Source organism: Oncorhynchus clarkii, chromosome 26 (genome assembly GCF_045791955.1).
Source record: "Oncorhynchus clarkii lewisi isolate Uvic-CL-2024 chromosome 26, UVic_Ocla_1.0, whole genome shotgun sequence".
NCBI lineage: Eukaryota > Metazoa > Chordata > Actinopteri > Salmoniformes > Salmonidae > Oncorhynchus > Oncorhynchus clarkii.
The window spans coordinates 42,145,377-42,171,198 of record NC_092172.1 but is presented as its reverse complement, the minus strand read 5'-3'; the positions used below and the strand labels follow the sequence as shown (position 1 = coordinate 42,171,198).

The following is a 25,822-nucleotide window of genomic DNA, read 5'->3' as shown; positions in this document are numbered from 1 at the left end:
TATCTAGAGTGAATGTCTATGTTAATCTATTGTAGGCTATCAATGCTATTTTCTATCTAGAGTGAATGTCTATGTTAATCTATTGTAGGCTATCAATGCTATTTTCTATCTAGAGTGAATGTCCGCTTTACTGTTGCCAACAAACCCTTAAGCTGTGTGTCACAAGCTATTGTTCGAAGTCATTTTACAGTGACCTTTAACCCGGTATTGTGTCAATAATATACAGTACCAGACAAAAGTTTGGACACAAAAACCCTTGAATGAGTAGGTCTTTATTTTTATTTTGTTTTACTATTTTCTACATTGTAGAATAATAGTGAAGACATCAAAAATATGAAATAACATATACGGAATCATGTAGTAACCAAAAAAAAAGTGTTAAACAATTTAAAATATATTTTAGATTTTAGATTCTTCTAAGTAGCCCCTCCCCCTTTGCCTTGAGGACAGCTTTGCACACTATGTTTTGTTTTTGAATCTAGAGTGAACGTCCACTTCACTGTTGCCAACAAAACCCTTATTAAGCTGTGTGTCACAAGCTACTGTTGTACGTCATTTTACAGTAACCTTTAACCCGGTAATGAGTCAATAACATACATGATCCACGTGTCTCTATCTCATATCCATTAAAACCCCCACTGTTGCTCAACTCTTACATTTTACAGTAACCTTTAACCCGGTAATGAGTCAATAACATACATGATCCACGTGTCTCTATCTCATATCCATTAAAACCCCCACTGTTGCTCAACTCTTACATTTTGACAGTAAGATAAGTGTTACATTTTGATAGTGTATGGTTAAATGTAAGTGTTCAGATGTGTACATTGCCTCAGTGTTCATCCTCTGCTATATGAGCCTGAAGTAATAAAGTATTGACAAGGAATGCTTGTTCGTTATTGATTTGCAGCTTCCAAACATGGCATGTTATTCGATCTATAGTGAAATGCCAAAAATAGGTGTTGTTGTACTACGAATGAACTGTCTGAATATTGGCTTCTGTAAAAATGGGTTTCCGTATGCAGTCATCGTGGTTCTTGAAAACATGCTTACACGTTTGTTGTTCCCCTGTATTTACTTTAAAACTGTTTTATTCGTTTGAAAATAAGTCTCTCTTTCAAAATAAGAGTCTTAATCACATACTCCCACCTGGGAGAAAAACTGTTGATTTTTTTTCACTCTGGATTGTGATGTCAGTTACATTAATTTACACAAAAAAATACATGTATCATTGTTCTTAAATATATTTTGAAAGCAAATATCTCAACCTCTGAAAACTTACTGAAACAACTGATAAAAGGCAGCACATTAAAGGAAGGGGTGGATAGTGGATGCTAAAACAGGATGTGCTCTGTGCATCATAACCAAACACATACAACCGTTAAGATGTTGTACTATTTCACCATAACGACCTTTACCAAAAACGAAATAATAGACCAGCAAATTTTGAAATCGACATTGCAGACAACAATATGACACAGAAAGCAACATACATAGAGATTCACTTCATGTGCAGCTGAACAAGCCAAGGCACTTGACTGCAACCCACAGAAATTACAGGCCTCTTACAGTCAACTGCTACCCTGAAGACCAAGCAGTTGGAACATTGGGTTCTATAGAGAGCAGCAGGATGTCAGGACCCCATAAACCACATGACATCAGTCATGACCGTGTGCCATGGTCTCAGTTAGCAGCAGCGTCGGTGGCAGCGCCTGAGGGTGTGGCAGCGCCTGAGGGTGTGGCAGCGCCTGAGGGTGTGGCAGCGCCTGCCTCGGCAGCGGTGGGTTTGCTGCTGGCGTCTTTCTTGCTTCCTGCCGCGGCGCTACGGTTCGTTCCGTTCACGAAGCTGTCAGAGGGCTGGAGAAGAAGAAATATGTTTGTCTTGTAGAGTACAGGAAGTTGTCAAACACACATAGACACAGACACACACACACACACACAGACACACACACACAGACACACACACAGACACACACACACAGACACACACACAAAACACAGGTTGCTGGCCTGCTTTTCTACTCTCTATTTTGGGCGACCGACCTGCAGCTGGTAGTGTTTTCTGGACCCCAGTAGAGACGGGTTGTTGACCAGCGTGTAGAGTAACTGCCAGCGTGCCCGCACCCTCCTGCTGTTAACCACCTTGTCCGGTCTCTTCTCCTGATTCACCAGCTGGATCCCTGAAAGGAGAATGAGGAGGAGGAGCAGGCTGTCAGGGCAGAGCAAGAGACTGACACTGGATGGATGGAATTATTTGGTGATATAAATTCCACATTGTGTAGTAGTAGTAGTAGGTTCAGTCAATGTCATGTCTGGGAAGTGTCTGCGAGGGACCGAAAAGGCCACACCCCTTTTGTGCAAATCCGTGTATGAGTGTGTATATCTATAACAACCTTCCTCAGCATCTCGCATCTTCTGCCCAGCACCTCCAGCCGAGGCAGCCTGCAGCGCCAGCCCACAGAAGGCCTTCATCACAGGGTGGGATTGGCTGACCTCTACCTTCAGGTAGTGGGTGTAGTAACAATAAGCTGTATGAAGGTCAGAGGTCAGGGATTCAGACATATCGCGGGCACATATTCATAAACCAATGTGTTAGGTTTAACCTGTTCACCTGTGTGTTTCATAGCATCAGGGACATATTTCAGAAATGTTTTTCAATTTCGTGGGTTATTGTTAGATGATTGCTAATGAACGGTCACCAATACATGAGAATACTTTAATTAGGGTGATGGTCAGTCAGTGTCCCGGCTGGCAAACCGTGAGGCTGCTGGTTTTGTTTTGGTGGCCATGACACCTTTCGTTTGTTTTTTGAAGTCTTGAGTTTGGGCATGCCTTTGGTATTTTTACATTTTTTTAACATATTTATGTATCGCCACCATCTGAACAAAATAATCTGCTTGGACTGGCCAACCAAGAGGTCAAGAGAGACAGAGCTGGCTGGCACTGGACCAAAGTAAGGTTGCTGTCTCCCTTAGGCACATGTCCAGCCAACACGGTTCCTCAAACCCTTTATTTCTCACAGAAACACACACACATTCATTCAGGTTACAGACGATGTAACTAGGACCCCTCGACAATATCCGTTCTGTAACAAATGTACCAGTGGCAGGCCTTTCAACAACAAAAAAGTTCCTGTAGAATTCCCTGAACTGTATGTTGACGTACCCGGGTCGTAGGATTCAGCAGCGCGGTTGAGGAGGCTGATGTCCATGCGCCCCAGGTGGATGATGTTATAGAGGGCAGTGATGACCATCCTCCAGATGGCTGCTATCAACCCCACCACGATATTGATCAGGAAGAGCAGGTAGGTAAGCAGGAACAGACTGCCTCTGGAACAACACAGCCAATAAAACATCTAGTTAGTTCTACTTTGAATGGATCAATGGTGCTAAGAAAGTACAGGGGGTCCGGGGGCATGTCCCCCTTGAAAAAAAAAACTAATTTGAATGTGTCATTTTTCATGTTAACATGAAATTTACCAAAAAGAAAAGAAACCCATCTTTCAACTCAAGAAGTGTGTAATCCAGCATTTCCACAAAATCGGTCCTTGGGACCGCAAGGGGTGCACGTTTTGGTTTTTGCCCTAACACTACACAGCTGATTCAAATGATCAACGCTTGATTATTTGAATCAGCTGTGTTGTGCTGGGGCAAAAACCAAAAGGTGCACCCTTGTGGTCACGAGGACCGATTTTGGGGAACCCTGGTGTAATCTATGATGTCACTAGTTCTGAGAAAAAAAAGTTAGAAATAAACAAATAAATAAAGTAAATCATTTATAGAGTTCTAGAATCTTAGTACCAACTGCGACCTGGCCAAGATAAAGCATAGCAGTGTGAACAGATTTATCGAGTTCTAGAATCTTAACCAACTGCGACCTGGCCAAGATAAAGCATAGCAGTGTGAACAGATTTATAGAGTTCTAGAATCTTAGTACCAACTGCGACCTGGCCAAGATAAAGCATAGCAGTGTGAACAGATTTATAGAGTTCTAGAATCTTAGTACCAACTGCGACCTGGCCAAGATAAAGCATAGCAGTGTGAACAGATTTATAGAGTTCTAGAATCTTAGTACCAACTGCGACCTGGCCAAGATAAAGCATAACAGTGTGAACAGATTTATAGAGTTCTAGAATCTTAGTACCTGTTGTTCAAGTCTCTTGTCCCAGCATCCTTTTTGATAAAAGCAAACCTGGCTGTGACGTGTTGTAGAGTAATAGTCAGTATCAACGTCACCCACACAGGCCTGGTGAGATCAGATACCACAACGGGAAAATAATCCACACAATATGAAAATAATCCACACAATATGAAAATAATCCACACAATATGAAAATAATCCACACAATATGAAAATAATCCACACAATATGAAAATAATCCACACAATATGAAAATAATCCACACAATATGAAAGTAATAGGCTTTTATCAACTGATGAGTATCTCAATCAGTTCAAAGTGTATTGTGGTGATGAGCTAGCTGGTCAAAATTGTTTCTGTAAGATGGTGCTTGAAAATCAGATAAAGGCTTCGTGGCGAGAGTATGATTCCATATAAGAGTATGATTCCATATAAGAGTATGATTCCATATAAGAGTATGATTCCATATGAGAGTATGATTCCATATAAGAGTATGATTCCATATAAGAGTATGATTCCATATGAGAGTATGATTCCATATAAGAGTATGATTCCATATAAGAGTATGATTCCATATAAAAGTATGATTCCATATGAGAGTATGATTCCATATGAGAGTATGATTCCATATGAGAGTATTTCCATATGAGAGTATGATTCCATATGAGAGTATGATTCCATATGAGAGTATGATTCCATATGAGAGTATGATTCCATATGAGAGTATGATTCCATATGGGAGTATGATTCCATATGAGAGTATGATTCCATATAAGAGTATGATTCCATATAAGAGTATGATTCCATATAAGAGTATTCCATATAAGAGTATGATTCCATATAAGAGTATGATTCCATATAAGCACACAGGAACAAATTTAGTTCCAATTTAAAGATGCACTCACCAGGCCTTGGCAGCGACCTGGAAGAGTATAAGGTTCTGGCCATACAAGATGGGGATGATGATGAGGAACACCAACCACACAAAACAGATGAAGAAGACCAAAGTCTGGAGGACCATTCCTGACAAAATAATATTAAATAGTAAGAGAGGAATTTAGAATAAGAATATAAAATTCATAAAATTCATTTTTAAAAGTAAGTTTTAAAAGGCATTGAGGTTGGTGGCACACAGAAATGACCAAGTATTCACTGAAGAACTATATGATAAAATGGTAAATGGATAATCCTTTAATTAGGAATTAAAACCACCGTGTCAGGTCAGCCTACCTAAAGAGATGACAGCAGCCTGATAGCCAATGAAACCCATCCAACACACCAGGCCTGTCTGAGACGGACGGATGCTCTTCTGGCAATTATACACGTTGTAAATATCTCCTCTGTACAAGCCCTGGAGGTTCCATCTGATGGTAGAAACATGAAGACGTAGAATTACTGAAAGGATTATGAAAGGAACACACTTGAAAATATCAGTTATTTGGTATTTTCCAAATGTTTCTTGAACGTACAAAAGAACACAATGTTTGCTGCACTGATATAGTTACTGTGTTAGTGTGTTAGTGTGTTAATGTGTTACTGTGTTAGTGTGTTAGTGTGTTACTGTGTTAGTGTGATACTGTGTTACTGTGTTAGTGTGTTACTGTGTTAGTGTGATACTGTGTTAGTGTGATACTGTGTTACTGTGTTAGTGTGATACTGTGTTAGTGTGTTACTGTGTTAGTGTGTTAGTGTGTTACTGTGTTAGTGTGTTAGTGTGTTAGTGTGATACTGTGTTACTGTGTTAGTGTGATACTGTGTTAGTGTGATACTGTGTTAGTGTGTTACTGTGTTACTGTGTTGGCTGATCAAAGGTATTTACCTGTGAAGGATCATGGACCTCATGAGCATGATCAGGGTGAGCATACAGGCCAGGGTCAACCCACACAGGTAACACACTACAAAACATAACAAACAGGCCATGGTCAACCCACACAGGTAACACACTACACAACATAACGAACAGAACAGGATCAACCCACACAGGTAACACACTACACAACATAACGAACAGGCCAGGTTCAACCCACACAGGTAACACACTACACAACATAACGTCAACCCACACAGGTAACACACTACACAACATAACGAACAGGCCAGGTTCAACCCACACAGGTAACACACTACACAACATAACGAACAGAACAGGATCAACCCACACAGGTAACACACTACACAACATAACGAACAGGCCAGGTTCAACCCACACAGGTAACACACTACACAACATAACGAACAGGCCAGGATCAACCCACACAGGTAACACACTACACAACATAACGTCAACCCACACAGGTAACACAATACACAACATAACGAACAGGCCAGGTTCAACCCACACAGGTAACACACTACACAACATAACAAACAGGCCAGGATCAAACCACACAGGTAACACACTACACAACATAACGAACAGGCCAGGTTCAACCCACACAGGTAACACACTACACAACATAACGTCAACACACACAGGTAACACACTACACAACATAACGTCAACACACACAGGTAACACACTACACAACATAACGTCAACCCACACAGGTAACACAATACACAACATAACGAACAGGCCAGGTTCAACCCACACAGGTAACACACTACACAACATAACAAACAGGCCAGGATCAACCCACACAGGTAACACACTACACAACATAACGAACAGGCCAGGTTCAACCCACACAGGTAACACACTACACAACATAACGTCAACACACACAGGTAACACACTACACAACATAACGTCAACACACACAGGTAACACACTACACAACATAACGTCAACCCACACAGGTAACACACTACACAACATAACGAACAGGCCAGGTTCAACCCACACAGGTAACACACTACACAACATAACGTCAACACACACAGGTAACACACTACACAACATAACGTCAACCCACACAGGTAACACACTACACAACATAACGAACAGAACAGGATCAACACACACAGGTAACACACTACACAACATAACGTCAACACACACAGGTAACACAATACACAACATAACGTCAACCCACACAGGTAACACACTACACAACATAACGTCAACACACACAGGTAACACACTACACAACATAACGAACAGGCCAGGATCAACACACACAGGTAACACACTACACAACATAACGAACAGAACAGGATCAACCCACACAGGTAACACACTACACAACATAACGAACAGGCCAGGATCAACCCACACAGGTAACACACTACACAACATAACGAACAGAACAGGATCAACCCACACAGGTAACACACTACAAAACATAACGAACAGGCCAGGTTCAACCCACACAGGTAACACACTACACAACATAACAAACAGGCCAGGATCAACCCACACAGGTAACACACTACAAAACATAACGAACAGGCCAGGTTCAACCCACACAGGTAACACACTACACAACATAACAAACAGGCCAGGATCAACCCACACAGGTAACACACTACACAACATAACAAACAGGCCAGGATCAACCCACACAGGTAACACACTACACAACATAACGTCAACCCACACAGGTAACACAATACACAACATAACGAACAGAACAGGATCAACCCACACAGGTAACACACTACACAACATAACGAACAGGCCAGGATCAACCCACACAGGTAACACACTACACAACATAACTTCAACCCACACAGGTAACACAATACACAACATAACGTCAACCCACACAGGTAACACACTACACAACATAACGTCAACACACACAGGTAACACACTACACAACATAACGTCAACACACACAGGTAACACACTACACAACATAACGTCAACACACACAGGTAACACACTACACAACATAACGTCAACACACACAGGTAACACACTACACAACATAACAAACAGGCCAGGATCAACCCACACAGGTAACACACTACACAACATAACGTCAACCCACACAGGTAACACACTACACAACATAACGTCAACACACACAGGTAACACACTACACAACATAACAAACAGGCCAGGATCAACCCACACAGGTAACACACTACACAACATAACGTCAACCCACACAGGTAACACACTACACAACATAACGTCAACACACACAGGTAACACACTACACAACATAACAAACAGGCCAGGATCAACCCACACAGGTAACACACTACACAACATAACGTCAACCCACACAGGTAACACACTACACAACATAACGTCAACACACACAGGTAACACACTACACAACATAACAAACAGGCCAGGATCAACCCACACAGGTAACACACTACACAACATAACGAACAGGCCAGGATCAACCCACACAGGTAACACACTACACAACATAACGTCAACCCACACAGGTAACACACTACACAACATAACGTCAACACACACAGGTAACACACTACACAACATAACGTCAACACACACAGGTAACACACTACACAACATAACGTCAACCCACACAGGTAACACACTACACAACATAACGTCAACACACACAGGTAACACACTACACAACATAACGAACAGAACAGGATCAACCCACACAGGTAACACACTACACAACATAACGTCAACCCACACAGGTAACACACTACACAACATAACGAACAGAACAGGATCAACCCACACAGGTAACACACTACACAACATAACGTCAACCCACACAGGTAACACACTACACAACATAACGAACAGGCCAGGTTCAACACACACAGGTAACACACTACACAACATAACGTCAACCCACACAGGTAACACACTACACAACATAACGAACAGGCCAGGGTCAACCCACACAGGTAACACACTACACAACATAACGTCAACCCACACAGGTAACACACTACACAACATAACGAACAGGCCAGGTTCAACCCACACAGGTAACACACTACACAACATAACGAACAGGCCAGGTTCAACCCACACAGGTAACACACTACACAACATAACGTCAACCCACACAGGTAACACACTACACAACATAACGTCAACACACACAGGTAACACACTACACAACATAACGTCAACACACACAGGTAACACACTACACAACATAACGTCAACCCACACAGGTAACACACTACACAACATAACGAACAGGCCAGGATCAACCCACACAGGTAACACACTACACAACATAACGTCAACACACACAGGTAACACACTACACAACATAACGTCAACACACACAGGTAACACACTACACAACATAACGTCAACCCACACAGGTAACACACTACACAACATAACGAACAGAACAGGATCAACCCACACAGGTAACACACTACACAACATAACGAACAGGCCAGGATCAACACACACAGGTAACACACTACACAACATAACGAACAGGCCAGGATCAACCCACACAGGTAACACACTACACAACATAACGAACAGGCCAGGATCAACCCACACAGGTAACACACTACACAACATAACGAACAGGCCAGGATCAACCCACCCTTGTGTTGCAGCTCATGTCAGTAAATGCAGGACAGACACCCACCTTCCAGACACCAGGTATAGTGAATAACAATCTGGACCACCTCCATCCTGTCCTCTGATAGGACGATACCAACGCCCTCCAGAAGGAAGGGGAACTTGTCATCTATACCAGCACGGACTATATGGAGGGTGGGGATCACCAGTATTACCAGCAACAGCGCCACCTAGGGGATGGATGACCACGTGACTGTTAAGAGTTATTTCTATTAAAACAACAGGCATCTTGTCAGGTTATCTGAAAGCAGCCATGTTCACAACCAACCTTCGATGTGGATTGTTGTTATGTTCCTTTGTTTATTGTTACGTTTTGCTGAAACGTGACGGATTCCTAATTAACTGCAGGATTTATTCACCTGATAAACTGCTATGGACGACACAAATGCTGAGATCGCCAGCTTCAGTGGAAACCGGAATACTACCAACAAAAGAAATCATGGTGAGACAATGGTGTCGTTAGAATATTATGTTTTAAAAGAAAAAGATTAGCGGACAAATTGTCAAAAGCCCTCCAGACTTACCTTTCTCTGGTGTGTAGATGTAGGACTTGGCTGTGTCTTTTACTGTCTCCAACAGTTTGGGTTTATCTGATCTGATGGAGGTACTGAACAAGAACACAATGATGTCAATAACTGCAAATCATCACTACTTAGTTTACTTAGTTACTTTACTTAGTTTATGTCATAGAATAACACACAGTCTGGTCAGTCAGTTTAGTATCTTGTTTCTCTCATAATAAAACACAGTCTGGTCATTCAGTTTTAGTATCTTGTTTCTCTCATAATAAAACACAGTCTGGTCAGTCAGTTTAGTATCTTGTTTCTCTCATAATAAAACACAGTCTGGTCATTCAGTTTAGTATCTTGTTTCTCTCAGAATAAAACACAGTCTGGTCATTCAGTTTTAGTATCTTGTTTCTCTCAGAATAAAACACAGTCTGGTCATTCAGTTTAGTATCTTGTTTCTCTCATCATAAAACACAGTCTGGTCATTCAGTTTAGTATCTTGTTTCTCTCATCATAAAACACAGTCTGGTCATTCAGTTTAGTATCTTGTTTCTCTCATCATAAAACACAGTCTGGTCATTCAGTTTAGTATCTTGTTTCTCTCAGAATAAAACACAGTCTGGTCATTCAGTTTTAGTATCTTGTTTCTCTCAGAATAAAACACAGTCTGGTCATTCAGTTTAGTATCTTGTTCCTCTCATAATAAAACACAGTCTGGTCATTCAGTTTAGTATCTTGTTTCTCTCAGAATAAAACACAGTCTGGTCATTCAGTTTAGTATCTTGTTTCTCTCAGAATAAAACACAGTCTGGTCATTCAGTTTAGTATCTTGTTCCTCTCATAATAAAACACAGTCTGGTCATTCAGTTTAGTATCTTGTTTCTCTCATAATAAAACACAGTCTGGTCATTCAGTTTAGTATCTTGTTTCTCTCAGAATAAAACACAGTCTGGTCATTCAGTTTAGTATCTTGTTTCTCTCATAATAAAACACAGTCTGGTCATTCAGTTTAGTATCTTGTTCCTCTCATAATAAAACACAGTCTGGTCATTCAGTTTAGTATCTTGTTTCTCTCAGAATAAAACACAGTCTGGTCATTCAGTTTAGTATCTTGTTTCTCTCATAATAAAACAGTCTGGTCATTCAGTTTAGTATCTTGTTTCTCTCATAATAAAACAGTCTGGTCATTCAGTTTAGTATCTTGTTTCTCTCATAATAAAACAGTCTGGTCATTCAGTTTTAATATCCTGTTTTTCTCATAAACCCCACCTGATGTTTGACTTTTTCTTCTTTAGAATTAATTTCACGTAGTCTGTGTAGTAGCTGCTCTCCAGGTCCTGAAGCCAAAGAGTATCAGAATCAAACTGTTTAATTAATACATAAACATTATGGGATGTATGATCTGACAACACTGACCACCTGCAACACTGTATAGAATCAATCATGTGGATGCAGAAAATTCACATTAAAATAATGTGTGAGGTCGCTAGAACTGTAGCTGTGATCACAACACAGACGGATTAACGACCTCACATGATCTCACTGTCACCGACAGTTTACAGCGAGACAATCCACGGATTACAGTGAAATAAACACTGCATTGTGTAAACCTTGAGAGAAATAACATTCCTGGGTCATAATCTGTGCAGGGGATATTTTACACTAAATCAATCCCATCCAAGCTGTTTACGTAATCACACCTTTGGTTACAAGTTACGTGGTTAATGTAGTTTCATAACTTTAAAAGTCTCTTGAGGAGCTATGTTTAGTTTTTACATACTGTAGATATTCCATAAGCATCACGAGCAGGACAATAACGTTTTGACAACCTAAATACAGGCAGTTCTCATCCAGATATTAGACTAGCAGTTCAATAACCCCAGAGTTTTGACAACCTAATCACAGACAGGACAATAACCCCAGCGTTTTGACAACCTAATCACAGACAGGACAATAACCCCAGCGTTTTGACAACCTAATCACAGACAGTTCAATAACCCCAGCGTTTTGACAACCTAATCACAGACAGGACAATAACCCCAGCGTTTTGACAACCTAAATACAGGCAGTTCAATAACCCCAGCGTTTTGACAACCTAAATACAGGCAGTTCACTAACCCCAGCGTTTTGACAACCTAAACACAGACAGGACAATAACCCCAGCGTTTTGACAACCTAAACACAGACAGGACAATAACCCCAGCGTTTTGACAACCTAAAGGATCATGACACGTTGACATCGTTCTCATCAAAACCTTAAAGAGAGACTACAGCGGCTGGCAGGTTCATGACTATACACTCCTTGGTCAAAGAGCAGGCTTCCCTCACCTCAGAACCATTAGCCTTAGCACCTTTGAGAAACAGTAGTGGGTACTTGATACAGAGGAATCCCAGACAGCCGATCTGTGGGAGACTGGCCAGCAGGGAATAGTACTTATACAGCTGTGGAGACAAGAGAAACATATTGATACAAAACATACTGATTTATTTTTTACCAGTTTGTTATGGTTTTAAGATACTGTATTATAGAATACGTTTCAGCTGGAGATATGAACTCTGTTAAATATGACACAACAACAACAACAACAATAACAACAACAACAACAAAAAAGATGTGCCCCCCTTTTTTTTCTCCCACTTTATATATCAGATGATTTTACCTCTGGTGTTTTGGGACAGTCAATCTTCTGCCAGACGAGGACAGCAAAGTGGGTCCAGGAGAATAGACTGCCCAGCACATAGCCCAGTTTACTGTGGAGCGTACCACAGGCCAGGAGTGGGTAGTACAGGGCAGGCCAGTAGAATATGGCGATGATCTTCATGTACTCTGGAAGGAGTAGGAACACACACAGTATGTATTTAGTATCACACCAGTTCATCCTTCAATGTGTTTACACTGTTCCACAGTTGGATCGCAGAGTGAAGGAAAAGCAGCCAACAAGTGCTCAGCATATGTGGGAACTCCTTCAAGACTGTTGGGAAAAGTATTCCTCATCAAGCTGGTTGAGAGAATGACAAGAGTGTGCAAAGCTGTCATCAAGGTAGAGGGTGGCTACTTTGAAGAATCAATATAAAATATATTTTGATTCAACACTTTTTGTTGGTTACTACATGATTCCATATGTGTTATTTCATAGTTGTCATGTCTTCACTATTATTCTACAATGTAGAAAATAGTAAACATAAAGAAAAACCTTGAATGAGAAGGTGTGTCCAAACTTATGACTGGTACAGGAGTAAGCTAACTAGGCAACAGGATAAGATTATTATTTTTTAAGTATCAGCAGCTTGTATGTGAGTGGGTGTGTACGTGTGTAGAGTCAGTATCAATGTATGTGCATGTTATGTGTGAGTGAGCAGATGATGGAGTGAGTGTTTGTGAGTGTGTTGGAGTGACAGTGTGTGTGTGTGTGTGTGTGTGTGTGTGTGTGTGTGTGTGTGTGTGTGTGTGTGTGTGTGTGTGTGTGTGTGTGTGTGTGTGTGTGTGTGTTGGAGTGACGGTGTGTGTGAGTGTGTGTGTGTGTGTGTGTGTGTGTGTGTGTGTGTGTGTGTGTGTGTGTGTGTGTGTGTATGTGTGTGTGTGTGTGTGTGTGTGTGTGTTGGAGTGACGGTGTGTGTGAGTGTGTGTGTGTGTGTGTGTGTGTGTTGGAGTGACGGTGTGTGTGAGTGTGTGTGTGTGTGTGTGTTGGAGTGACGGTGTGTGTGAGTGTGAGTGTGTGTGTGTGTGTGTGTGTGTGTTGGAGTGACGGTGTGTGTGAGTGAGTGTGTGTGTGTGTGTGTGTGTGTGTGTGTGTGTGTGTGTGTGTGTGTGTGTGTGTGTGTGTGTGTGTGTGTGTGTGTGTGTGTGTGTGTGTTGGAGTGACGGTGTGTGTGAGTGTGTGTGTGTAGGGCAACAGTGTACATAGAGAAATGAAAGGCCTATAAAGACAGTCTGTTTAAAACCTGTAGAGTTCCTCCAAAATAGACCCAAAAGTAACTGCTATTCATCTGTAATTACATGATTCTGACATGCTAGAACGTGGTATCTTTGGAAAGAAGACATCTGGGTGATTATGAGGAAAATATCAGAAGATATATAGGAGTTACATAGTTCAGAATACACATGATCGAGAACACACAAAACCCGTTTTTTTGTGGGGTTTTTGAAAGTCATCGTTCATTGACAAGCTAGAAGTGAATTATTGATGACCAGAGCTGGAAACACATCAGACGGCTTCCACAACATGTGAACAACATCAGGGGGGGGGGGAATGGAATTGATAGATCTAACAACTAGAAATGGGTAGGTGTTTTTAGTAAGTGGTGTCAGGTGTGGTCACGGGACGTTTCCAAGTGTCCCTAAACCTCTCCAAAGTGACATATGTCTGTAAATTAGATCATTCCGGTGCTATTACATATTTGCAATCCTTAAATTATATTTGTTTAGTATAAAAACACAGTTTCTTCCATATCAACCTCACTCCAGCATTGTGGTGGTGTTATGGGGTATCCAGGGTACATTTAAGTGTCCTTTCAACCTCACTCTAACATTGTGGTGGTGTTATGGGGTATCCAGGGTACATTTAATTGTCCTTTCAACCTCACTCCAACATTGTGGTGGTGTTATTGTCACACCCTGACCATAGTTTACTTTGTATATTTCTATGTTTTGGTTGGTCAGGGTGTGAGCTGAGTGGGCATTCTATGTTTCATTGTCTAGTTTGTCTATTTCTATGTCTGGCCTGATATGGTTCTCAATCAGAGGCAGGTGTTAGTCATTGTCTCTGATTGGGAACCATATTTAGGTAGCCTGGGTTTCACTGTGTGTTGGTGGGTGATTGTTCCTGTCTCTGTGTTTTCACCAGATAGGGCTGTTTCGGTTTTCGTTACGTTCTTGGTTTTGTAGTGTTTGTATCGATTCGTGTTTTACGTTTGTTTATTAAACATGGATCGCAATCTACACGCTGCATTTTGGTCCGACTCTCCTTCTCACACAGAAAACCGTGACAGTTATGGGGTATCCAGGGTACACTTAAGTGTCCTTTCAACCTCTCCAAAGTGTCAGAATGTTTTAATTACACTGTTTTTGCACGTTGGATCTTAAAAGGTTCTAGGCAATGCTTTGTCCCAGTCAGGTAAACTGCATATCTCTGGAAAGCTTATCTCATTGGCTACGATACTGTCAAGGTGCCATAGTAGCCAATCCCCTGTGTAACGGATGCCTACAGCGCGTAACCAGGCAACATCATATTTTTGATGTGCAAAGATATAGTCCCTCGGTGGACATTGGATGTTGCCATCAAGTCATACATCATCAGATAACATGGCAGTAGGCTGGTGATCGATAACGGTAGGTCACGGGCAGACAAATAAGACCTCATGATCTGTGGAGTCCCGGCTTTCGGTGTCTATCGACGTATTCCCTGATTATTGTGTTTATGCTTCACAACGCTAACCGAAATGTAGGTGGCAGCCATCTTGAAAATGAGGTCATCGGCTCTGCCTGCGCTTTTAAATTCGTATGCCCATATATGGTAGTAAGTCACACCAAAGATTTGAAGGCACCGATCAATAGCCAAAGATACTCAGCTGACGGCAGACTTTGCAGATAGGGGCTACCGTTTTCATACCAGACTGAATTTAATAAAAAATAATTTTAAAAATAGGGTCACCAAATATGAGAACTTTAAATTCAAGAGGTTTTAATGGGACAGGGACACAGCTGCTCACCTTTGATTTCCTGAGGGGTGTCTTTGGAGAAGGGCAGGGGATCTGGAGCCAGGACCAATACAGACAGCTTGCTGAAGACCAGCCCAAACACAGCTACTGCTAGGGCTTTGTGCTGCGTCTGGTCCAGGAAGTTCACTGGACTGGTGGGGGGCACACAGCGGGAAGAGACCAGAGATAAGACCAAGCAAACACCCGCAAATGAATGGTAACTTATTTCATTGTTATAAATTGTCTCATAGTGTGTTATGGCGATGAGGCAGCCTGAGTTGTTCTTGTAATAGTGGTGTTTTGTGTGGTTTCCCGCTGGGCACAGACGTCAGTTCAACGTCTAGTTTTGATTTACATTTGGTTGAGTTGTCAACTAACATGAATTCAACATGAAATCAACAACAAATGTCACCATGTCATTGGATTTTAGGTTCAATTTTGGGGGGAAAAAAATAGGAAATTCCCTCAGGTTTCCTTTCTCTTTTCAGATCCAATCAGTTTTCCACATTGATTCAATGTCATCACATTTAATTTTGGTGTTGAAATTACATGGAAACAAACGCTGATTTTTAACCAGTATTTGCCCAGTGGGTTGTCACATATTGACAAGAGTTCCTGGTTGCTTCATGTTGATGTGTCTGGTAAATGAACCTGCACTTTACCTTGAGTTACCAGTTGATCCACTGGCAAAACCCTCACATAGACTCTTTCTCCTCTTCAGGACTGCTAGAATCAGCATCACAACGAGCTAGGAGACAAGATATTCCATAGTGATACAATAAGAACTCTAATTCCTCTCCTAAACTACAGTACAACTAAAATAATCATCTAATGTACCTTGTTGTAAAGCCAGAGGGCCTGAAGTAATATGGGGGGGGGATACTCCTAGGAAAGGACCTTCTGAATGCTCCCCCCTTATTGTCTCATTATTTTTGATGAGCCCCTGGTAAGTGGAGACGCTGACCCACCCTTCCAGCCTGGTCTCATAGACTAGACGTAACATAGGAAACCTTTAAATAACCTGGGACACTCAAATGAGTATGATACGTTAGGTTTGGTACGGTTACGTAGGACAGAAGGTTGCTTACAGCAAGAAGAAAAGAAGGGTGTTTGGGTGTATAACATGGGGTGTATAACATGGGGTGTATAACATGGGGTGTATAACATGGGGTGTATAACATGGGGTGTATAACATGGGGGTGTATAACATGGGGTGTATAACATGGGGGTGTATAACATGGGGGTGTATAACATGGGGTGTATAACATGGGGGTGTATAACATGGGGGTGTATAACATGGGGGTGTATAACATGGGGTGTATAACATGGGGGTGTATAACATGGGGGTGTATAACATGGGGTGTATAACATGGGGTGTATAACATGGGGGTGTATAACATGGGGGTGTATAACATGGGGTGTATAACATGGGGGTGTATAACATGGGGGTGTATAACATGGGGGTGTATAACATGGGGTGTATAACATGGGGGTGTATAACATGGGGGTGTATAACATGGGGGTGTATAACATGGGGGTGTATAACATGGGGGTGTATAACATGGGGGTGTATAACATGGGGGTGTATAACATGGGGTGTATAACATGGGGGTGTATAACATGGGGGTGTATAACATGGGGTGTATAACATGGGGGTGTATAACATGGGGGTGTATAACATGGGGTGTATAACATGGGGGTGTATAACATGGGGTGTATAACATGGGGGTGTATAACATGGGGTGTATAACATGGGGGTGTATAACATGGGGGTGTATAACATGGGGGTGTATAACATGGGGTGTATAACATGGGGGTGTATAACATGGGGGTGTATAACATGGGGGTGTATAACATGGGGGTGTATAACATGGGGTGTATAACATGGGGGTGTATAACATGGGGGTGTATAACATGGGGTGTATAACATGGGGTGTATAACATGGGGGTGTATAACATGGGGTGTATAACATGGGGGTGTATAACATGGGGGTGTATAACATGGGGGTGTATAACATGGGGTGTATAACATGGGGGTGTATAACATGGGGTGTATAACATGGGGTGTATAACATGGGGGTGTATAACATGGGGGTGTATAACATGGGGTGTATAACATGGGGGTGTATAACATGGGGGTGTATAACATGGGGGTGTATAACATGGGGTGTATAACATGGGGGTGTATAACATGGGGGTGTATAACATGGGGGTGAAAAACATGGGGTGTATAACATGGGGGTGTATAACATGGGGGTGTATAACATGGGGTGTATAACATGGGGGTGTATAACATGGGGGTGTATAACATGGGGTGTATAACATGGGGGTGTATAACATGGGGGTGTATAACATGGGGGTGTATAACATGGGGGTGTATAACATGGGGGTGTATAACATGGGGGTGTATAACATGGGGGTGTATAACATGGGGGTGTATAACATGGGGGTGTATAACATGGGGGTGTATAACATGGGGGTGTATAACATGGGGGTGTATAACATGGGGGTGTATAACATGGGGGTGTATAACATGGGGGTGTATAACATGGGGTGTATAACATGGGGTGTATAACATGGGGTGTATAACATGGGGGTGTATAACATGGGGTGTATAACATGGGGGTGTATAACATGGGGGTGTATAACATGGGGGTGTATAACATGGGGGTGTATAACATGGGGTGTATAACATGGGGGTGTATAACATGGGGGTGTATAACATGGGGGTGTATAACATGGGGGTGTATAACATGGGGGTGTATAACATGGGGTGTATAACATGGGGGTGTATAACATGGGGGTGTATAACATGGGGGTGTATAACATGGGGGTGTATAACATGGGGGTGTATAACATGGGGGTGTATAACATGGGGGTGTATAACATGGGGGTGTATAACATGGGGGTGTATAACATGGGGGTGTATAACATGGGGGTGTATAACATGGGGGTGTATAACATGGGGGTGTATAACATGGGGGTGTATAACATGGGGGTGTATAACATGGGGTGTATAACATGGGGGTGTATAACATGGGGGTGTATAACATGGGGGTGTATAACATGGGGTGTATAACATGGGGGTGTATAACATGGGGGTGTATAACATGGGGTGTATAACATGGGGGTGTATAACATGGGGGTGTATAACATGGGGGTGTATAACATGGGGTGGGGGTGTATAACATGGGGGTGTATAACATGGGGGTGTATAACATGGGGGTGTATAACATGGGGGTGTATAACATGGGGGTGTATAACATGGGGGTGTATAACATGGGGGTGTATAACATGGGGGTGTATAACATGGGGTGTATAACATGGGGGTGTATAACATGGGGGTGTATAACATGGGGGTGTATAACATGGGGGTGTATAACATGGGGGTGTATAACATGGGGGTGTATAACATGGGGTGGGGTGTATAACATGGGGGTGTATAACATGGGGGTGGGGGTGTATAACATGGGGGTGTATAACATGGGGGTGTATAACATGGGGTGTATAACATGGGGGTGTATAACATGGGGGTGTATAACATGGGGGTGTATAACATGGGGGTGTATAACATGGGGGTGTATAACATGGGGGTGTATAACATGGGGGTGTATAACATGGGGGTGTATAACATGGGGGTGTATAACATGGGGTGTATAACATGGGGGTGTATAACATGGGGGTGTATAACATGGGGGTGTATAACATGGGGGTGTATAACATGGGGGTGTATAACATGGGGTGTATAACATGGGGGTGTATAACATGGGGTGTATAACATGGGGGTGTATAACATGGGGGTGTATAACATGGGGTGTATAACATGGGGGTGTATAACATGGGGGTGTATAACATGGGGGTGTATAACATGGGGGTGTATAACATGGGGGTGTATAACATGGGGGTGTATAACATGGGGGTGTATAACATGGGGGTGTATAACATGGGGGTGTATAACATGGGGGTGTATAACATGGGGGTGTATAACATGGGGTGTATAACATGGGGGTGTATAACATGGGGGTGGGGGTGTATAACATGGGGTGGGGGTGTATAACATGGGGTGTATAACATGGGGGTGTATAACATGGGGTGTATAACATGGGGGTGTATAACATGGGGGTGTATAACATGGGGGTGTATAACATGGGGTGTATAACATGGGGGTGTATAACATGGGGGTGTATAACATGGGGGTGTATAACATGGGGGTGTATAACATGGGGGTGTATAACATGGGGGTGTATAACATGGGGTGTATAACATGGGGTGTATAACATGGGGGTGTATAACATGGGGTGTATAACATGGGGTGTATAACAGGGGGGTGTATAACATGGTGTGTATAACATGGGGTGTATAACATGGGGTGGGGTGTATAACATGGGGTGTATAACATGGGGGTGTATAACATGGGGTGTATAACATGGGGGTGTATAACATGGGGTGTATAACATGGGGGTGTATAACATGGGGGTGTATAACATGGGGTGTATAACATGGGGTGTATAACATGGGGTGTATAACAACATGGGGTGTATAACATGGGGGTGTATAACATGTATAACATGGGGTGTATAACATGGGGGTGTATAACATGGGGTGGGGTGTATAACATGGGGTGTATAACATGGGGGTGTATAACATGGGGGTGTATAACATGGGGGTGTATAACATGGGGGTGTATAACATGGGGTGGGGTGTATAACATGGGGGTGTATAACATGGGGTGGGGTGTATAACATGTATAACATGGGGGTGTATAACATGGGGGTGGGGTGTATAACATGGGGGTGTATAACATGGGGGTGTATAACATGGGGTGTATAACATGGGGGTGTATAACATGGGGTGTATAACATGGGGGTGTATAACATGGGGGTGTATAACATGGGGTGTATAACATGGGGTGTATAACATGGGGTGTATAACATGGGGTGGGTGTATAACATGTATAACATGGGGTGTATAACATGGGGGTGTATAACATGGGGTGTATAACATGGGGGTGTATAACATGGGGTGGGGTGTATAACATGGGGGTGTATAACATGGGGTGTATAACATGGGGTGTATAACATGTATAACATGGGGTGTATAACATGGGGGTGTATAACATGTATAACATGGGGTGTATAACATGGGGGTGTATAACATGGGGGTGTATAACATGGGGGTGTATAACATGGGGGTGTATAACATGGGGTGTATAACATGGGGTGTATAACATGGGGTGTATAACATGGGGTGTATAACATGGGGTGTATAACATGGGGTGTATAACATGGGGTGTATAACATGGGGTGTATAACATGGGGTGTATAACATGGGGTGTATAACATGGGGTGTATAACATGGGGGTGTATAACATGGGGTGTATAACATGGGGGTGGGGGTGTATAACATGGGGTATATAACATGGGGTGTATAACATGGGGGTGTATAACATGGGGTGGGGGTGTATAACATGGGGGTGTATAACATGGGGGTGTATAACATGTATAACATGGGGGTATGGGGTGTATAACATGGGGTGTATAACATGTATAACATGGGGGTGTGGGGGTGTATAACATGGGGTGTATAACATGGGGTGGGGGTGTATAACATGGGGTGTATAACATGGGGTGTATAACATGGGGGTGTATAACATGGGGGTGTATAACATATAACATGGGGTGGGGGTGTATAACATGGGGTGGGGGTGTATAACATGGGGTGTATAACATGGGGTGTATGGGGTGTATAACATGGGGTGTATAACATGTATAACATGGGGTGTATAACATGGGGTATAACATGGGGGTATAACATGGGGGTGTATAACATGGGGGTGTATAACATGGGGTGTATAACATGGGGTATAACATGGGGTGGGGGTGTATAACATGGGGTGTATAACATGGGGGTGGGGGTGTATAACATGGGGGTGTATAACATGGGGTATATAACATGGGGGTGTATAACATGGGGGTGTATAACATGGGGTGTATAACATGGGGTGTATAACATGGGGTGTATAACATGGGGGTGTATAACATGGGGGTGTATAACATGGGGGTGTATAACATGGGGTGTATAACATGGGGGTGTATAACATGGGGTATATAACATGGGGGTGTATAACATGGGGGTGTATAACATGGGGTGTATAACATGGGGTGTATAACATGGGGTGTATAACATGGGGTGTATAACATGGGGTATATAACATGGGGGTGTATAACATGGGGGTGTATAACATGGGGGTGTATAACATGGGGTGTATAACATGGGGGTGTATAACATGGGGGTGTATAACATGGGGTATATAACATGGGGGTGTATAACATGGGGGTGTATAACATGGGGTGTATAACATGGGGTGTATAACATGGGGTGTATAACATGGGGTATATAACATGGGGGTGTATAACATGGGGGTGTATAACATGGGGGTGTATAACATGGGGTGTATAACATGGGGGTGTATAACATGGGGGTGTATAACATGGGGTGTATAACATGGGGTGTATAACATGGGGGTGTATAACATGGGGGTGTATAACATGGGCGTACACATCACAGACAAACTGAATTGGTCCACCCACACAGACAGTGTAGTGAAGAAGGCGCAACAGCGCCTCTTCAACCTCAGGAGGCTGAAGAAATTTGGCCTGTCACCCAAAACCCTGACAAACCTTTACAGACGCACAATCGAGAGCATCCTGTCAGGCTGTATCACCGCCTGTTACGGCAACTGCACCGCCCTCAACCACAAGGCTCTCCAGAGGGTGGTGCGGTCTGCACAACGCATCACCGGGGGCAAACTACCTGCCCTCCACGACACCTACACCACCCGATGTCACAGGAAGGCCATAAAGATCATCAAGGACATCAACCACCCGAGCCACTGCCTGTTTACCCCGCTATCATCCAGAAGGCGAGGTCAGTACAGATGCATCAAGGCTGGGACCGAGAGACTGAAAAACAGCTTCTATCTCAAGGCCATCAGACTGTGAAATAACCATCAGTAACTCAGAGAGGCTGCTGCCTACACTGAGACCCAATCACTGGCCACCTTAATAAATGGATCACTAGTCACTTTAAACAATGCCACTTTAAATAATGTTTACATATCTTACATTACTCACATCACATGTACAGTATATACTGTATTTTATACCATCTACTGCACCTTGCCTATGCCATTCGGCCATCGCTCATTCATATACTGATATGTACTCATTCTCATTCACCCCTTTAGATTTGTGTGTATTAGGTAGTTTCGCTACACTCACGTTAACATCTGCTAACCATGTGTATGTGACCAATAACACTTGATTAACATGGTGCTTCTACACCTGCATTGCTTGCTGTTTGGGGTTTTAGGCTGGGTTTCTGTACAGCACTTTGAGATATCAGCTGATGTACGAAGGGCTATATAAATACATTTGATTTGATTTGATTTTGATTTGATTTGAACACGAATATCTAGCAACCAAAATATTGCATGTTTGAATTTCCTCACAGACAACTTTAGCATTTTTATCTAATTAACAACATTGGAACTACTAACTACTTTTTAGCTACTTTGCGACTATATAGCATGTTAGCTAACCCTTCCCTTCCCCCAATTATCCACCTAGCTAGCGTTAGCCAAAACAAATTGAAATTTGTAACATATCATATGAATTGTAATTCAGGAACATATCATACAAAATGGATGATGGACAGCCACACATGAATACATACCATACCAAACTTAACATATCACACTCATTAGAGTGTCACGGGTTTACATTTACTATGTTACGTGTACCCCTGAGTCCAGGTTGTCCCTACATAGTGCTCTGAGTGTGCTCTATTTGGCAGAATCCCAAAGTCCTACGGTGTGTCAGTTCAATTATAATTCATGCCATTGTTCTCCTCAGAAAAGTGGAGCGAGCCCTCTACCACAAATTGGACAAGGCCTAACGATGACATATATCACTGATGATGTTGAGGGAGATGGCTTTCTGAGGTCATAGAGAGTAGCACCAATGTACTGACTGAACATCCCCTTTAGGGCATGGCCTACAGTCATCTGTACTGACTGAACATCCCCTTTAGGGCATGGCCTACAGTCATCTGTACTGACTGAACATCCCCTTTAGGACATGGTCTATAATCATCTGTACTGACTGAACATCCCCTTTAGGACATGGCCTATAGTCATCTGTACTGACTGAACATCCCCTTTAGGACATGGCCTATAGTCATCTGTACTGACTGAACATCCCCTTTAGGGCATGGCCTACAGTCATCTGTACTGACTGAACATCCCCTTTAGGACATTGTCTATAGTCATCTGTACTGACTGAACATCCCCTTTAGGGCATGGTCTATAGTCATCTGTACTGACTGAACATCCCCTTTAGGGCATGGTCTATAGTCATCTGTACTGACTGAACATCCCCTTTAGGGCATGGTCTATAATCATCTGTACTGACTGAACATCCCCTTTAGGACATGGTCTATATAAACATTCACTGTTTCCATTCATTCCAAACATTCATATTTGATATTCATTTGACCTGTGACCCCTACTGTTGTTGGTAAATGTGTACCGGATGTGTGTGTCTCTGTAATTACATGGCGCATTAGTAAAAGAGACCTTGGTCTCAACATGACTTCCTGTTCGAGGTTCAAGTAAAATGTTTTCTCCGGGTGTAAATATTGAAAATAGACAGAAGGTCCGATACTTACAGATACTGAAGCGATGCCTATGTGGAAAAGCTGGTCATCCACTGTGGGGTCACACGGGAGAATAACTCTGAAACAGTCATGTAACACAAGCTGAGTAATGACCGTCAGAAACCATTTAGACAGAGCAAAAAACAAACTCCCTAGACATCCTGTTCAGCCTGACTGTGCTCTCGGTAGCAAATCTGACAAGAGTTTCACCTAACAACTGAAAATATGCCATTTGTAATAGATCATTTAATCACGGATGGAAAAACTGGAATGATTGAAAACCAGCTATACTTTGGCCCATGCCAGGTCAGTGATTGAGAAACCCTTGATCTTAGATTAAATAAAATCATCGTAACATTATGACACAGTCCCCCCCATAATTCATTGCACTGGTCCTGTGTGGCTCAGTTGGTAGAGCATGATGCTTGCAACATCAGGGTTGAAAAAAATGTGATTCCCGCTGTGCTGTGGCCACATATACGAAAATATATGTATATGTATACATATGTATATGTAAGTCCTATGGATTTTTAAAAAAGTGTTGGCTAAATAGTATGCTATTTACTGACCCCCATACTTACTCTTTTGGAGGTCTGGTGGGTTCCATATTGTTGGAGTACCAGTCTGAGTAGTCATAGTAGTTATATGGTTCCTCTTCTACCACCTTGGTCTGGTTCATCTTGATCTTGTCTCTGTTGCTATAGTCCACGTTGACGGGTGAAAACCAGAGGAAATCCACCTGGCCAACCTTCGATCATCAACCGTCTCTCCAGCTATGTCCCAACGCAGCGCAGCACTTCCCGATCAATAAATATTGATACTTTTTAATTGTATTGAGAGTTGTAGCTTACTCCACTGTGTGTTGGTGGGTAGCTTTGAGTTCAGGTTGTGCAGCGTCTGAGGTACAGAGAGAGAGACCTCTGGTCAGGTGTCCAGTCGTGTTGTCCCTGCTGTAGGAGTTTAGTACACACTCTAACAGAGTCTAACATGCACCCTTACCCCAATACATTCCACACACACTAACCACATAACACCCCCAGATTACCTCAGCACACAAAGACAGGAGGGAGGGAGGGAGGGAGGGAGGGAGGGAGGGAGGGAGGGAGGGAGGGAGGGAGGGAGGGAGGGAGGGAGGGAGGGAGGGAGGGAGACCAGGGTTAATAGGTGTGAGAAGGATGGCGAGAGGGATGAAGCTATAAATATATAAAGTTAATATAAATATAAAGTTAATCTAAAGTATAAATATATAAAGTTAATATAAATA

At 42.6% G+C, this 25,822-nt stretch overlaps 1 protein-coding gene across 1 annotated transcript; it reads right to left on the bottom strand.

Moving 5' to 3' along the window:
• LOC139384320 (receptor for retinol uptake stra6-like) lies at positions 1-25,237 on the bottom strand. Its single transcript, XM_071129001.1, has 19 exons — positions 25,140-25,237; positions 24,571-24,637; positions 16,506-16,591; positions 15,856-15,995; positions 12,807-12,973; positions 12,475-12,588; positions 11,416-11,483; positions 10,162-10,244; positions 9,997-10,058; positions 9,645-9,807; positions 5,960-6,035; positions 5,371-5,504; positions 5,046-5,163; positions 4,144-4,245; positions 3,166-3,329; positions 2,394-2,528; positions 2,044-2,180; positions 670-1,857; positions 1-567 (listed from the first exon to the last, which is right to left on the bottom strand). The coding sequence occupies exons 1-18, from the start codon at positions 25,235-25,237 to the stop codon at positions 1,684-1,686; spliced, it is 2,088 nt and encodes a 695-aa protein (XP_070985102.1). The 3' UTR covers positions 1-567; positions 670-1,683.
• Between the last annotated feature and the right edge of the window lie 585 nt (positions 25,238-25,822).

Excerpts from the sequence above, each read along its gene's own strand:
- LOC139384320 (XM_071129001.1), bottom strand. The coding sequence starts at position 25,237 with ATGAACCAGACCAAGGTGGTAGAAGAGGAACCATATAACTACTATGAC. Across the intron at positions 3,330-4,143 it reads ACAAGAGACTTGAACAACAG|AGGCAGTCTGTTCCTGCTTA; the intron begins GTACTAAGATTC and ends GTGTTGTTCCAG. Across the intron at positions 1,858-2,043 it reads GAAAACACTACCAGCTGCAG|CCCTCTGACAGCTTCGTGAA; the intron begins GTCGGTCGCCCA and ends CTTCTTCTCCAG.